The 15553-nt window shown below is 38.6% G+C and overlaps 1 protein-coding gene across 2 annotated transcripts in view; it reads left to right on the top strand.

Annotated features, from left to right (window-relative positions):
* Positions 1-15553, top strand: part of LEKR1 (leucine, glutamate and lysine rich 1) — a 174091-nt gene that overhangs the window by 141573 nt on the left and 16965 nt on the right. For both annotated transcript variants that reach the window (XM_008071635.1, XM_021719350.1), the window contains exon 11: positions 14790-14954. In XM_008071635.1, the coding sequence (XP_008069826.1) occupies positions 14790-14954 (165 nt within the window). The remainder of the gene's footprint in view (positions 1-14789; positions 14955-15553) is intronic.

The following is a 15553-nucleotide window of genomic DNA, read 5'->3' as shown; positions in this document are numbered from 1 at the left end:
AACAGACAGAAAAAAACAAATAAAAACTCACTCTGAAGTCATTCCCGTAACTCCAACTTCCTTTCAGCTCTGGTCTCCAGCCCCTCCCCTCTGCTCTCAGTGCAGGCTGATAGGGTTGCTCTCAGCATTGATCGGATGCCCCAGGAACTACTGTGGGAGGAGGGTGGATCAGATCTGGCCTCATTCGGCTTGCTGCCACTACTGTCAAGTCTCCCACTGACATGTCTGTGCCTTTGCCAGTGTGGGGGAGGGCCATCTGTCTCTCCGCATTTGGTAACCTCTAGGTCCCAGCTTGGAGACTGAGTGGAGCTGGGCAGGGCGATACAGGTCTCTGCCTGGTCCCAGGACAGAGAAAATGGTGCTAGTCAGCATTTCCTCACTGGTGGCAGGGTTCCTTTCCAGCGTTCTCCTGCCCTCTCCATGGATCCAAGGGATCATGCTGCTCTGCTGTCACAGGTGATGGTGTAGGCGCTGGGCATCAGGTGGTGAGGATCAGCTGCTTTCCTCTGCCTTTTCTCAGGAGAACCCTGAGAACAGCAGACGATTCTGTCTGCCAATCCTGGGCACCGGGGTCTCCAATCTCAGGGCGGTGGGGGCTCGTAGTCACCTCCCAAGGAGAGCCCCGGGTGCATGCACCCGAGTCTCTCCCCTCAGACGGACTTTCACTCACCCACTGGCACATACCCACTCATGCAGAGAGTCTTTATGGATACTTACTTTTGCAGATACTCTCACAGTCTGACCTGTTCTGTCGTCATCTTGCCAGAGATCCCCCAGATAGATTTCTTTGCTTCCATGCACACTTTTGATCCCTTCTGGAATTTCCTAAACCAGACATGCTTATGAGATGTGTCTTTTCCAAAATATTAGACAACATAATAGGAAATTTAAAAAGTAAGAACAGATTTTAAAGTCTTGTTAAATTAAGATAGCCCTTGGTTCTCATGCAAAAACATAATTTTTACTTTTAGATATTTACTTTTTTTCCCTCATCAAATGTCAGAATCTGTATTTGGTCATGTTCTTTTTTTTTTAATTTTTTTTTTGAGTTGGAGTCTCACTCTGTCGCCCAGACTGGAATGCAGTGGCCGCTCCCGGCCACCGCAGCCTCGACCTGCTGGGCTCTGGCGATACTTCTGCCTCAGTCTTCCAAGTAGCTGGAACTACAGGCGTGAGCTACCACACCCGGCTGATTTTTGATTTATTGTAGAGATGAGGTCTCGCCAAGTTGCCCAGGCGGGTCTCAAACCCGCAGGCTCAGACAATCCACTCACCTCAGCCTCCCAAGGCGTGGGATTACAGGCTGAGCCACAGAGCCTGGCTGGTCATGTTCTTAACAGCAGGGGACTATTAATTCTACAACCTCCATAGTTTTCCAAGTTTCAACAGTGACTATGTGTTACTTTTATAATTTTAAATAATACAAGTAATATATTTAAATGGTTAGTCCCTACCCCTGCATGGTTAGGCCATGCAGCTCTAGTCATTGAGGCAATGGCCATCATCTCCCTGCCATACATTTCCAGCATCCTTGATTGATCCCCAGACAATAGTCTGCACATGGTATCAAAGCATTCCCAGTTCATTCTCTTCCCCAACTGTCTGTGCCTAGCACTGGCCTTCTGCCTTAGTTTTCTTATTATGTCTTACCTTTCCTCTCAAACTGGAGCTGGCCTCTGAAATTCAGGTTGTTTGACTAAAGTCCTGAAACCTATTTGGTTATTATCAGATTCTCCTCCTTTGGGTACTAGGTGCCATAATTTGTAACCTCAAGCAACAAGCAGTGGCCACCTTCAAACTAACACCTCCACCAGGAATCCTCCATTCTGCCATCCAGTAAATTGAAACCCTTTAGGTATTACTGCTGGCTCTGATCAATTCTAAATTTGTCACTTCCGTTTCCAGTCTTCAAACAGTTGGCCATGCTCAGCCAGTGCTAGCCCTCTAAAAATAAATATCTCTTTCTTTGTCCCTCAGGCTGTAATATGAGGGGGAACACCCAAAAAAATTGGAATTTATTTATAAAAATTGTGTATTTATTCTTATATGTTTAAACTTCAGTCACCTTCAAAGTACTCTCCATTTAATGCAATACACCTACCAAAATGCGTTTTCTTTTTTTTTTTTTTTCTTTTTTTGAGTTGGAGTCTCACTCTATTGCTCAGGCTGGAGTGCAGTGGCATGCTCCCGGCCACCTCAGCCTCAATCTGCTGGGTTCCCACGATCCTTCTGCCTCAGCCTTCCAAGTAGCCAGAACTACAGGCGTGCACTACCATGCCCAACTAATTTTTGATTTACTGTAGAGATGCGATCTTGCCTAGTTCCCCGGGTGGGTCTCGAACCCATGGGCTCAGGCAATCCACTCGACTCGGCCTCCCAAAGTGCTGGGATTACAGGCTGAGCCACCGAGCCCAGCCTCGAGATGCATTTTCCACTACTCAAAACGTTTTTTGAACTTGTCAATTTTGACACCTTTTAGTGCTTCTGCCATTGTTTGTTTCACTTCTTTCATATAAGCAAAACATTTTCCATTGAGGACTTTTTTTGTCCAGGGAAACAAAAATAAAAAGTTGCTCGGAGTAGGGAGGGTGGGGCACAGGGATCGAGCCATTTTTGGTCAAAAAACATTGAATACTCGGCATGGTACGGGCAGGTGGACTTGTAAATCTTCTATTGTGAAATGGGCAAATGCACTGAAAAAAAAATTTCCAAAAATAAATAAATAAATAAAATTCACTGACACCAAATGCAACCTCTCACAACACTGGCTGATACACTAATGCTGATGGGTTCCTCTAGGAACCCATGCTTACCTAGCAGGAAAAGCATGTATATTACAAGGGCCTGCCCTCCAAAAGATAACTCCAGTTTTGTTTGTTTGTTTTTTGGTTTGCCCCTCATAAAAATGATCACTATAACAATGATTTCATATAGACCAAAACAAAATCTGAGAATATGGATTAAAGTTCCTACATATGTCTTGTTCTTATTTTATCTTATTGCACAAGCCTCTTCTATTCCTGCCCCTCTAAGGCCAATTTCTTTCATTCTTTCTAATTATTATTAGCCTCAGTGTACCCAATTGACTCATCTGCTCTTTTTCACTTCCTCTATCCTTACCAATCCATGTTTAAAAATCCAAAAAGAAGACGATCAACCAAGCTAGAAATCCAAAAGTATACAAATTAAAACAACGAGAGATTATTTTTTTACCCACCCAACTGATAGAATAATTTTAACACTTTGGTGAAGGTCTAGAGAGATTGATTGTCTCTCATGTTCTTTTAAGGGACTAGAAATTAAAGCAGACATTTTGAAAAGCAGTTTGTCAATACATATCAAAAGATGTTGTAAACATCCCCTCTTTTGATTCAGAAATTTTACTAATGGAATTAACATAGATAAAGTTCAGAGATTTGTCCCTTTTCTGGAACCCCTGAGTTCCTTCCCTTAGGCTGATGGAGTGATCTTTTCTGCCTTCGCTTGTATAATTATCCAGCTCCATATTCATGCCCCTCTAGGGTTTTTCGGATACATTTCACTAGGGAAGAGGTCTCTGTTTATGATCCACTCTAGTTCTCCTGCTCTCTGGACCATCCCTGGAGTGCTAACACAGAACTAGAACAAGTTAGTGTTAACATCTGACCACATAAAAGTATTTATGGGCCAGGCTCGGTGGCTCAGCCTGTAATCCTGAGCTTTGGGAGGCCAAGGTGAGTGGATTGTCTGAGCCCGCAGGTTCAAGATCCACCTGGGCAACTTGGAGAGACCTCATCTTACAATAAATTAAAAAATTAGCCGGTCGTGGTAGCGCGCACCTGTGGTTCCAGCTACTTGGAAGACTGAGCGGAAAGATCGCCGGAGCCCAGCAGGTCAAGGCTGCGGTGGCCGGGAGCCGCCACTGCACTCCAGTCTGGGCGACGGAGTGAGACTTCAACTCAAAAAAAAAAAGCATTTATGTTCTTGCTTTATGGTATTAAGTTAATTTGATGATGAAAATAATCCTGTGTAATGTTCTCTTAAGTTCTTGCTAGGACCATGATCTCTAATTAGTTGTATCATGAATGTGTTTTGTATTTTCTATAGTATAAATGGACATTTCATTTTGTTAAAGCTTCTTGTTAATAAGTGTTATCATTTTGTTAACAGTAAATCAAGATCCAGACCAGAAAAGCTAAGGAATGGTGATTGTGTCTTGGGTATATTAACTATTGTGACTGAATAAAAGGTTCCCTAAAAGTCTCCTCATGAGACAGGAGCATCACTAATATGACATTGTCATCTCTTTCTTGGGTCACTCTGCCTTTGCATAGGAATGAAATGTTCTTTTTACAAATATGTAATAAATATATTAAAATAAACTTTATAACGTAAATGCTTTTAACATTCAAAAAAAGTAGATAGCAATTGTGCCTGTGCTTAATTATTTTAGAGTATGTAAAAAGCACATAATAGAATCAATAGTTGCTATGCAACAAGGATGGCACATTTTAAAATAACTGCATATTTACTAGTAGTCATGGATTTTTTTGTTTATTTCAAGTATTCCTTTGATGTGAAGAAAGCAAATTAATGTGCATGCTGACCCTTTAAAATTTTTTAAAAATATACAATGTTACTATTCAGTTAAAATTTTGTAATTAAAAAATCCTATAGCTACACTACTGTTTACATAAGCAACTCACATCATTTATTGACTGTCACTTTCTAGTGCAGTAAACAAATTCCTACTAAATATTTTCTTAGACTATCATCAAGATATCACATTTAGGAATATATTAGAATTGTGCCATTGACCTTATTTTAAATAGTATAGAACGCTTTTTAAAAACCAACAGTTAGCCAGGCTCAGTGACTCAGCCTGTAATCCTGTGCCTTGGGAGGCTGAGGTGAGTGGATTGCCTGAGCCCTTGGGTTCGAGACCTGCCTGGGCAACTTGGCAAGACCTCATCTCTACAATAAATAAAAAATTAGCCAGGTGTGGTAGTGTATGCCTGTAGTTCCAGCTACTGGAAGGCTGAGGTGGAAGGATCGCCGGAGCCCGGCAGGTTGAGGCTGCAGTGGCCTGGAGAGGCCACTGCACTCCAGTCTGGGAGACAGAGTGAGACTCCAACTCACAAAAAAAAAAAACAAAACATAAAAACAAAAAAAAACCCAATAGTTAAAGCAACCAAACAAACAAAACCTTATTTCCCGGCTGCAACAACTGGATTAATAGCAAAAATGCCGGGGAGGAAAGTTTACTTCAAGATGTAGTCCATTCCAATTTTGAAGGGAGGCAAAAAAAAATCTCAATTTTTTTTCAAAATTGAATAACCAAATGACCTAATAAGTCTCAGTGTGTTTTTGTGTACAGTTATTAAAATTAAAAAGAACTTGTAAAATACAAAATTTGAGAGATGAAGTTATTTATAAAATATTAATTTTTATTTATGCATAATAAGCATACAGCTAAAAAGAATATTGAGGACAAACTTTCATTTTTAAAAATGCAATTTAAAAAATTGAATCAATAAAATTCACAAATTTTAAATCTGGAATGCCCTACAAAAATTATCTGATATAAACCGTCAATTTAGATAATAAAAATAGTCTCCATTGTTATAGTACTTACTATATGACATTGTGCTGAATGCTTTCCATAAATGTAATTATGACATTATTATTCCCATTTTGCACATGAAAAGAAAAGATTCAGAGAAGTTAATTGGTCAAGGTTATAAAGCCAAGAAATGAGCTGAGACTTAACCTCCATATTTAAGTACAGAGTCCAAAACTTCTTTAGTTGGCCAAGGTGGAGTAACAGAGACTAGATTTACCCTCCCACTCGAAACAAATAAAACACTAAAGAAAAGATAGAAAAAAATGGTTTCAAGATGTTGGGTATCAGGCGGCTATGGACAGTGACTTCCAGAAATAGGAGACAAGGTGAGACTTAAGGTTGCCATAACATTGAAAGAAATGCCGGTCATGGTGTAGGCCCTATACCATGGGAGTCTAGTGGGAGTCTAGGTTGAGCCTGGTAGATTCTTATATTGTTCATGTAGTGGTACATCATTAAGAGGTGGGCTGTATTAAATTAAAGATGTATTCTGGACAGCTGCCCTCAGTTCCCTCAGTGTTCTGCCGAGACGTGGTGTATGCTGAGCCATTGCCACCACCAGATGCTGCTTGACCTGGGCCTTTGCTTCGCAGCTGACTCACTGGCTGTTTCTCCTCTGCCCTCCCCACCTCACGAAGCTGCTGCTTATGTTCATCCTTGCAGTTCTGAGCAAAGGGACCCAGTGCACCCACATCATCGAGAAAAACGACTACACACACCTTTGCAGGAGAACTTGTTCATGAGGAACTCTGATTCACACTATGGTGCACTCACTGAAAAGTACATTAAAGAAGGAAGGAAAGATTGTGCCATCAGTTTACTAAAGAGGGAAATGGATCAGACGATGACTGCCAATGCTCAGAAGGCATTCTTGATTGATGGGTTTCCAAGAAATCAAAACAACCTTCAAGGTTGGAACAAGACTATGGAGGGGGAGGCAGGTTTATCTTTCATTTTGTTTTTGACTATAAGAATGAGATTTGTACTGAATGATGATGTCTTGAAAGGGGAAAGAGTAGTGGTAGGAGTGATGACAACAGAGAGTACATGGAAAACAGAATTTAGAGTTTCAGGGAAAGTACAGAAAATAGATGCTTCTAAATCTGTTCATTAAGTTTTCGATGACATTGTGAAGATTTTTTACCAGGAAGACTAATTCTAAACCTGAAAACATCCTTGAAATTATGCTTGAATATTGCTTGACTATTGCTTGATGACTGCATCACAAACCCCTTTGAAGGCAGTTGTAATGTTTCATAACTACATCTCAATCAATGACTGATTTTTTTTTTCTTTTTTTGGTCACAGGAGTATACAGTGGATCCCCATTTCACTTTATCTTAGTTACAGTGCTCACAAAACAAAGAAGGTATTAGCTAGTTTTTGCTTTTATTGAAATGAGTATCCCTTTAATCGTTTGTGCCTTCTGTAGCAACACTTTTTAGTATGAGTGTATAACCTTTAGTAATTACATGTTGCACACTTCCTTTGATACACATGATACACACTTCCTTTTTTTCTTGCAAGTTTCACATTTCCAATCTTAAGTAAATTTGAGGACCAAATTTCAAGGGAAGTTTTTGTGTATCAGTTCTTGTTTGGTAAACAAATTCATAAAGTGATTTCCTAGCAGCTATCTTGTGTTTGTCAAATAACTGACCATTTCCTAAAGAAAGGTAAAATATAGGCTTTATTTTACTAAAATATGTATGACAAACTTGCATGACGGAGTATATTCTTTGTTTCCAAGGTGGGCTGGGGACACTGGAGGTTCAGAGCTTGGCAGAATTGTCAGCTTTATTCTGATATAACCTGAGGAAATGGGGCAAGGATCACATCTAGTGCTGTGTTCCTTATATTTTGTTATACTTGTTTAGTCTTACTCATTATTCAGCTGATCATAACAAAATTCCTAGAAGTGGAACTTTGAAATGCATGTGGCTAAATTTATGCTGAAGTTATTCAGTTAGCATTTCAGTGACACTTCAAGGTCTTTGCCTTCTAGACTAAATATAGGATTAGGGTAAATTAGAAGAAGCAATTTAATGGTTAAATTTTCCATTTGTAGTTTATTTTCTTGAATGCCATTTTTCATAGTTGTTTAAGACAATTTAAAAATTATTACACTTTGGTCAGAAAAAACAATAAATATATCTTATAAATGTTTTAAAAAAGACATATTCTATAAACCCTAAAGCTACCACAAAATAGGAAAAGAATTATAGATAATAATCCAGTAAACGAAATAAAATTGAATAAAATATACTCAACATTAAAGAAGACAGAAAAATAAGAAAGAGAGAAAAGAGGTAAGATTGGCCAAATAGAAAATCCTTAGCAAGAGAGTAGATTTAAAATAGTCATATCAACAATCACGTTAAATGTAAATAAACTAGGGGCTAATGAACTTTAAATAAAGGAACAGTAAATATTTTTGGTGTTGTGGGACAGTCTCTGTAACAACCATTCAACTCTGCCATTGTAGCATGAAAGCAGCCATAGACAACATGCAAATGCTGGGCTTTACTGACTTTAGACTGTTGGCCATAGTTTGCTAAGCCCTTGTCTAAATATTCCTATTAAAAAGGCAGGGATTTTCATATTAGATAAAAATACAAAACCTACTCTATGTTGCCTATATGAAATATACTTTAGAATGTGAGGGTGATCTGGCTGCAACATCTGTCACCCCATGGATCATCAGGGTTGATTTGGCGGATCTGGCTCGCTAGGTGGGTATCCTTCTCTTCCCTTGTGTGTTTCTCTCAAAGCTGCATGCTCGGTGGAAGAGAATGACCTTCCTCGATAAAGGAGGACCATTCTTCAGTAATTATGCTCCTCTGCTAGAACCATTAACACTCTCCCAAGAAGTACACTTTAATATAAAGACACAATAGGTTAAAAGTAAAAGATGGAAAAAGACATGCTAACATAAATCAAAAGAAAACAAGTCAAAAAAAAGGTGAAGTAGCTATATTACTATCAGACAAAGTAAATGTCAGAGCAAAGAAATCAGAAATATTTAAAATTTTGCTGGGGATAATGATGAAGGGGCCAGTTCGCCAGGAAGACATGATAACCTTAGATGTTTATTCACTTAATAACAGAGCTTAAGAATACATGAAGCAAAAAGTGACTGATCGGTAAAGATAAATAAATCTACAATTAGAGTCTGAGATATCAACATCCCTCTTGCAATAACTGATAGAAAAATAGAAAGTCTGTAAGGATATATACTATGGATAGTATAATAATTTATTTTTAAGAGACGTATGGAGCAATACAGTTAGCAAACTTGACCCAGTTGATTTTTATAAAATTCTTCACTTCACAGTAGAATACACATTCCTCTAAAGTATATATGCAACTTTTACCAAAATAGAACTATATTTTGCTTATAAATGTCTCAATACATTTTAAAAGATCCAAATCATACAAAGTATTTGTATGACCACAATGGAATTAAATTAGATATTATTAACAGCTATCTGGAAAGTCCTCAAATATTTTGAAACTAAATAACTACCAAGTCCATACCCTTAACCACCCTGCTGTGTAGACATGAGGGGAGATAGGTTACATGGGAAAATTAAACACACTGAACTATAGAGTCCACCAGAAACTTCTGTGTGTGCATGCCCTCTCTACCTTGGAGTAGTTCTGTGGTCTTGGTGAAGTTACTTAGCCTTTCTGAGCCTATTTCTTAATCTGGATAATGGGAGTAATGGTTCTATTATTATATATTCCTCTTAGAGTTGTAGGAATTAAATGAGTCTGGTGCAGTGGATCATGCTTGTAATCCCAGCACTTTGGGAGGCTGAAGTGGGAGGATTACTTGAGGTCAGGGGTTCGAGACCAGCCTGGGCAACATAGCAAGACCCCATATCTGCAAAAAGTTAAAAATTAGCTGGGCGTAGTGGTGCATGCCCATAGTCCCAGGTACTCAGGAGGATGAGACAGGAGGATTGGCTGAGTCTAGGAGTTTGAGGCTGTAAGGAGCTCCACTGCACTCCAGCCTTGTACTCAACCCACCTACCTTGTATTCAGTTATTCAGTGGACATTCTCTTCTTCCATCCTAAGTTCACACAGCTCCTGACAGGATATGACCTGTAGCCTACCTATTCCAATTTCTTAGCATTAGTTTTTAGCTACAGATTCTATGTATTGAATGATCATCTACTTTTATGATATATTTATTCAGTAGTTAATTCAGAAATAATCTAAAGTACTTTATTAGTTTTCAACCAGTATTTGTTTTTAATTTTTGGAAAATAGTACCATAATTTGTATTTAGGAGATATTTTTCCAAAAATGTTATATGCATATCAAATATAAACTAATAATCTTATTCCTACTTTTGCATCTAGAATTCCCACTGGTTTTAAAGGTATCATCAAGTAATAACTGACTACATTATAATATGGTGATTAGCTCCATGGGCAGGTAGAAAATGACAGTAAAATCAACCACAAAGATCTCACTTGGAAAATAATTACTGAAAAGACAGTATTTTGCACGCTCATATTAGATTTTATAAAATGCTAAGTACACACTTCAACAACAAATGCAAGAGGAATTAAAGAGCATGCTCAGAATGCTCTGGAGTTATCAGGAGGCCTTCAGCAAGGAGTTGGAGTTTTAGCTACAGGAGGAGATAGATACATAAAAAACACAGTGAATTAAAACCTGGAATGTGTGCACAGATAATGATTTATCTTACCTTGTGTAACTCTTAAGCTCATATTATTCATGATTTTCTTAGAAATTATAATTTCCTCATAATTACCAAAACTACTATTAGTTATGTATAAAGTGCCTCATGCTTCATATGTGCATCACCAACCTATTTATCGTGCATAAGCTTAAGTCCTGCCATCTTAAATATTTTTAATTAACAGCTCCTCTCAACATGTTAAAAAAACATAATCATGATAATTTGGCATGAATTCATCTTCTCAGTGGCCAACAATGTACTCCTTAAGCAAATCATTATGTTTTTGAGCTCATGATTTTGTGCACACCAGATCATGAAGGAACCAGTATTCCTATTTCTCAGGGGGTATAGTGTCAGCACATCAGATGGTTCTTAGCATCACATTGCCACTCTCCTAGGTGTTTGGGAATCCCCTATCTGAAGCTCATCATTCTACTTCTCTTCCTTAGGTTGTGGAAATTACAAGCCAACTCAGTAATAGCCAAGCATTGTACTCCCTTCTGTTCACAGCACTTGTTCTTCCCTGTTCTCCATATATCCCTTCCTTGTTTTCTCTATAGTTCAAGGGCAAGAAGATATTCTTGCTTTCTGACTCAGGTAGAACACAAATCAACTTTCTGCTCCTTCAAGCCATCAGCCATCACCCTTTCTTCCCTGAATGCTTCCTTTTTTTCATCTTCAAGGGAGCCTGCTGGTTTCCTAAATGACCTCTTCTCTATAATAAATTGAAAGAACTTTGTAAGAGGGTTCTTCTAAGGTTCTTCTGCCATCTTATTTACAGTTTGTCTTGTTCCACCTAGTTTGTGTGCATTCTTCTTCTCTTAATTTGAGCAATTAGTCTATATTTTGAGAGATGTTGTTTAATCCTAAAATAGCAATTGGGTTCTACTAATTAACCATACGAGAGATTTTTTTTAACACACTTGATGTTTTAGTGCCTCAAGCACACTTTTTCTTGAGCTTCACAAAAAAAGTTTATGTTGCCTTATTATTAATAGTGTAAAGCATATTGTGAATTATTAACTCTTATATTACTAACTTGTATTATTAAACTTACATCAGCATTATACCTTCCAATTTTTCCAAATGTTTTGCATGTGATTCCTCCTTTTATACACTTTTGACTTATCAATCCCAGTGTGGCTGAAGCATAGTGACCAAATGGGAAGTTGTGGCAGTTAAACTGGAGAAGGCCAGGGCTGCCAGGGACAGGGTTGAGGTTGAACCCCACACAGGGCCAAAAGGGCAGAGGGAGCTGGAATCCAGCCTGTGCTCTGCTCACCAAGTTCTGTGCTTGGCATGCTACTCTTCTCATTTAAGGAGGGAGTGCTTTGTCAGTTTACATGAAGGTGTCATATGAGCTGGTAGTGGCCCAGTAGAGTAGTTCAGAAGTTTTGATTTTATACTAATGCATTAGAAAACACAAAGAGAGATTAAAAGATTATAGTTTATATTTTGTAAAGAACACAGTGCTGTGTGTGATATGTTGTGGATTGGAGAGAGGCAAAAGTGAAAGTAAGGAGGCCAGTCAGGAAGTGATGGTGTCTAGGACCAGGTGGTCAGGAAGCCATGGTGGAAGGAGAGAAATGATGGATTCAAGGCATCTTCTAAAGGTAAAATGAACAGGGCTTGGAGCTGGATTGGGTGTGGAGGGAAAAGGAGAGAGGTGTGAAAGATGATACTCCAATTCCTGACTTGAATAACAAGATGGGTGGTAGAGCTGTGTTCTGAAGTGGAGGAGGGCTGGGTGACAAACAGGCCAAAGGCAAGGTGTTGCTTCAAGATTTCATTGCAGGCACCTGTGAGTTGTCTAAATTACTACCAGGAGACAAGTGAATTTAAGTAACTGAAATTCAGAAGAGCATATGTTCTTTTTTCTGAGTGCCTCTGAAGCTTTCTTTGTCATTAGCAGTCTGAGAGCAGCCCATGTGAATAACTCTAGAATGTTGCTTCAAGATCATCTGTGGTCTTTTACCCAGGCAATCCAAAAACTTATTTTGAGAGAGCCAAAATAACTCCTTGCCTTCAGTACTGTATAAACATAATTTTGCTTTGGGGCAAATGATAGTCCCATACTCACTATAGTAAAACCAATTGACCCCACACAGGGGTTTATCTTTTATGTGTTTTTATTTAATTTAAAGGGCTTCCTAAGGCCAGGCATGGTGGCTCACACCTGTATCCCCAGTGCATTGGGAGACTGAGGAAGGGGGATTACTTGGAGTCAGGAGTTCAAGACAAGCTTGGGCAACAAAGCAAAGTCTCATCTCTGCACCAAAAACATCAAAAATTCGCTAGGCATGGTGGCACACACTTGTAGTCCTAGCTACTTGGGAGGCTGAGGCAGGAGGATTACTTGAGCCCAGGAGTTCGAGGCAGCAGTGAGCTATGTCGCGTCATTATACTCCAACCTGGATGACAGAGACCCTATCTTCTAAAAAAAAAAAAATTTTTTTAAAGGTGAGGGGAGTGCTTCCTGTAAACTTTCTTAGCAAAATCTCTGTGTCTTTGTGCCCTGGTTTCAGTATTCCCTTGAGAAATTTAGTTTAACGTCTTTCCTTCTCTTGTGCCCTGAATCACACAGTCACAGTCAAGTCTGACAGTTTTTTCCCTATTTAACTGTCATTTACCCCCTCTTAGAGTTTATAATCCTGGCACAGTGTAAATCTAGAGCCAGTCTGTCACTGGATCCCTTCTCTAATCTCATTATATGAACCCCCAGAAGTGAAAGACTCTAGTACTCATAGATTTGTTCTCTCTCTTGCTTCAGTAGGCAAAGCCAAAACCAATGGTTAAAAACCACATGGAGAGAGATGTTGGCTCAGCTACAGGAAAAGCTGCCTAATGCTTAGCGCTGTCTGAAAAATGGAAATGCCTGCTAGGGAAGGAGTGAGTTATGGTTTCTGGAGGTCTGAGACACACAGTAGTCATTTGGTGTAGATTCTGCAGTAAAGACTGAAGCATCAGAGTGTGGAAGTAATCTCCACTGACTGTTGAATTCCTGCTCATGTCAAAGTTTTACACAGATGCCTCACCTCATGTTATCCCATAGCAACCCCCAAGGGAACTAGTTATGACCCCCACACCAGGAGAGGTTACAGCCACAAAGTTAAAATCACTCAGTTAACAAGTGGCAGAGCCAAGATTTAGAGCCAGGATTTAAACTCAAATCCATCTGCATCCAAAGTCCTTGTTTATTCTTTTCACAATTCAGGGAAGCATGAGAGATTGAATTAGGGATTTTCTAACACAGTGATTCTGAATTAAAATATGAATATAGATGTCCCTTGACTTACAATGATGGTGTCATGTCCCAATAAACCCTGTTGAACATACTGGATGTTGATAATGGGCATTTTGTAGACAGGATATGATGTGAAAACACAAAACACAGCATCCAAAAATTACTGGCAATGCAATAGGCAAACTGCAGAGTATCAGTTGTTCACCTTCGTGATGGCATGACTGACTGGGCGCTGCCTGGCTGTTGCTGCCCAGCATCAGGGGACTGTACTATGTATCGATAGCCTGGGAAAAGATCAGATTTCAAAATTTGATATACGGTCTCTACTGAATGCATATCACTTTCACACCATCGTAAAGTCAAAAAAATCCATTTCAAACCCTTGGAAGTTGGGGACCACTTGCACAGGCATTACTGACTATGTTTTCTTCTAATCATCCTTCAGCCTCAGCCACATTAAAATGACAAGCTGTGATGCCAAAACCTTCTATGACCTCCATCAAGAAAAAGTTGCTTGAAAAATTAACTTTTATACTTTTTGTCCCCTGACTTTTCACCAGTACTTAGTCTGAGGGCCTCAAAATCTGTTGTTTTTAAGTTTTCTCAACTGGCAAAGACTGAATTTATAGTATAACTGAGTAGACAACTAAGCTTTTAGTATTTCTGACAACAGTCATAATATATAGTTCTAACTTCTCCACTAATCTTTTCTTTTTTTTTTTTTTGAGTTGGAGTCTCACTCTGTCACCCAGACTAGAGTCCAGTGGCCGCTGCCGGCCACCGCAGCCTCGATCTGCTGGGCTCCAGCGATCCTTCCGCTCAGCCTTCCAAGTAGCCGGAACTACAGGCACGCGCTACCACGCCTGGCTAATTTTTTTTGGTTCATTGTAGAGATGAGGTCTCACCAAGTTGCCCTGGCGGGTCTCGAACCCGCGGGCTCAGGCAATCCACTCACCTCAGCCTCCCAAGGCGTGGGATTACAGGCTGAGCCACCAAGCCTGGCTTCTCCACTAATCTTTCAGGTCTTAGAAGATGGTGGAATATTTGGCCCAAGGTCAATTTGTCTGGCCCAAGTTCTAAGTCAGATGTCTTTAATACTAGAATTTTTCAAATTATTTCTTTTAAAATTTAATGTCAGAATTTTTTTAAAAATTAGATTTTGGAAATAAGCTGAACATATTTATCTTAAGATAAAGGTTTTATATGTGTGTTAAATTCTGTTTTCTAGATTGAAGCTGAACTCACCAAGGAAAGGGCCCAACACTTAGTGGAATTTGAGGAACAAGTTCTTCTCTTTAAGGAAGAAGCTAAACTGGAACTTGATATTGAAAAAGAAAAACACCAAGAAATAATCCAAAAGTATAAGAAAGAACAAGAGGAACTACAAATGAAGGTCTGTAATTATGATGTTCACCAGTATTTAATGTTGAAAGAACAGATGTAGATTAGTTCCTCCTAAGAACACTACAGCAGGTGTAACTTTTAGCTATACAGGTAAAGTGATTGGCCAGTTCTCCAGAATAGATATCTGAGATAAATTATACAAGCATGCAATCCAGCTATGTATAGATTTTTTCCTTTTTGAATAAATTTATTTTTAAAACAGCATAAACTATATAATATATAATATAGTATATATCACTATATATACTACATGTAACTATATATACTATATCATATTATAGTTATATATACTCTAATATAGTGTAATATGAGTATATTAAATAATATATCATATAAATGTATAATATATAAATATAATATAACTATATAATATAATTGTTATGGCTAGATATTCCAACACCTCAAATATCCAACATCAAAAGTAATGAGGTATTTTATATTATTAAAAATTGCCCAACAACTAAAATGTATTCCCTATAGTTATAAATATTTTTTATTTTAAACATTTTTGAATGAAGATAAATATTTTTAATAACCACATCTCCCTAATTTTTTTTTTTTTTTTTGGAGTCAAGGTCTCACTCTGTA

The sequence above is a fragment of the Carlito syrichta genome, unplaced genomic scaffold (assembly GCF_000164805.1).
Source record: "Carlito syrichta isolate Samal-C Ts95f unplaced genomic scaffold, Tarsius_syrichta-2.0.1 Scaffold314595, whole genome shotgun sequence".
NCBI classification, from domain to species: domain Eukaryota; kingdom Metazoa; phylum Chordata; class Mammalia; order Primates; family Tarsiidae; genus Carlito; species Carlito syrichta.
Note: the sequence above shows the minus strand (reverse complement) of the source record. Positions and strands in the feature narration are given on the sequence as shown.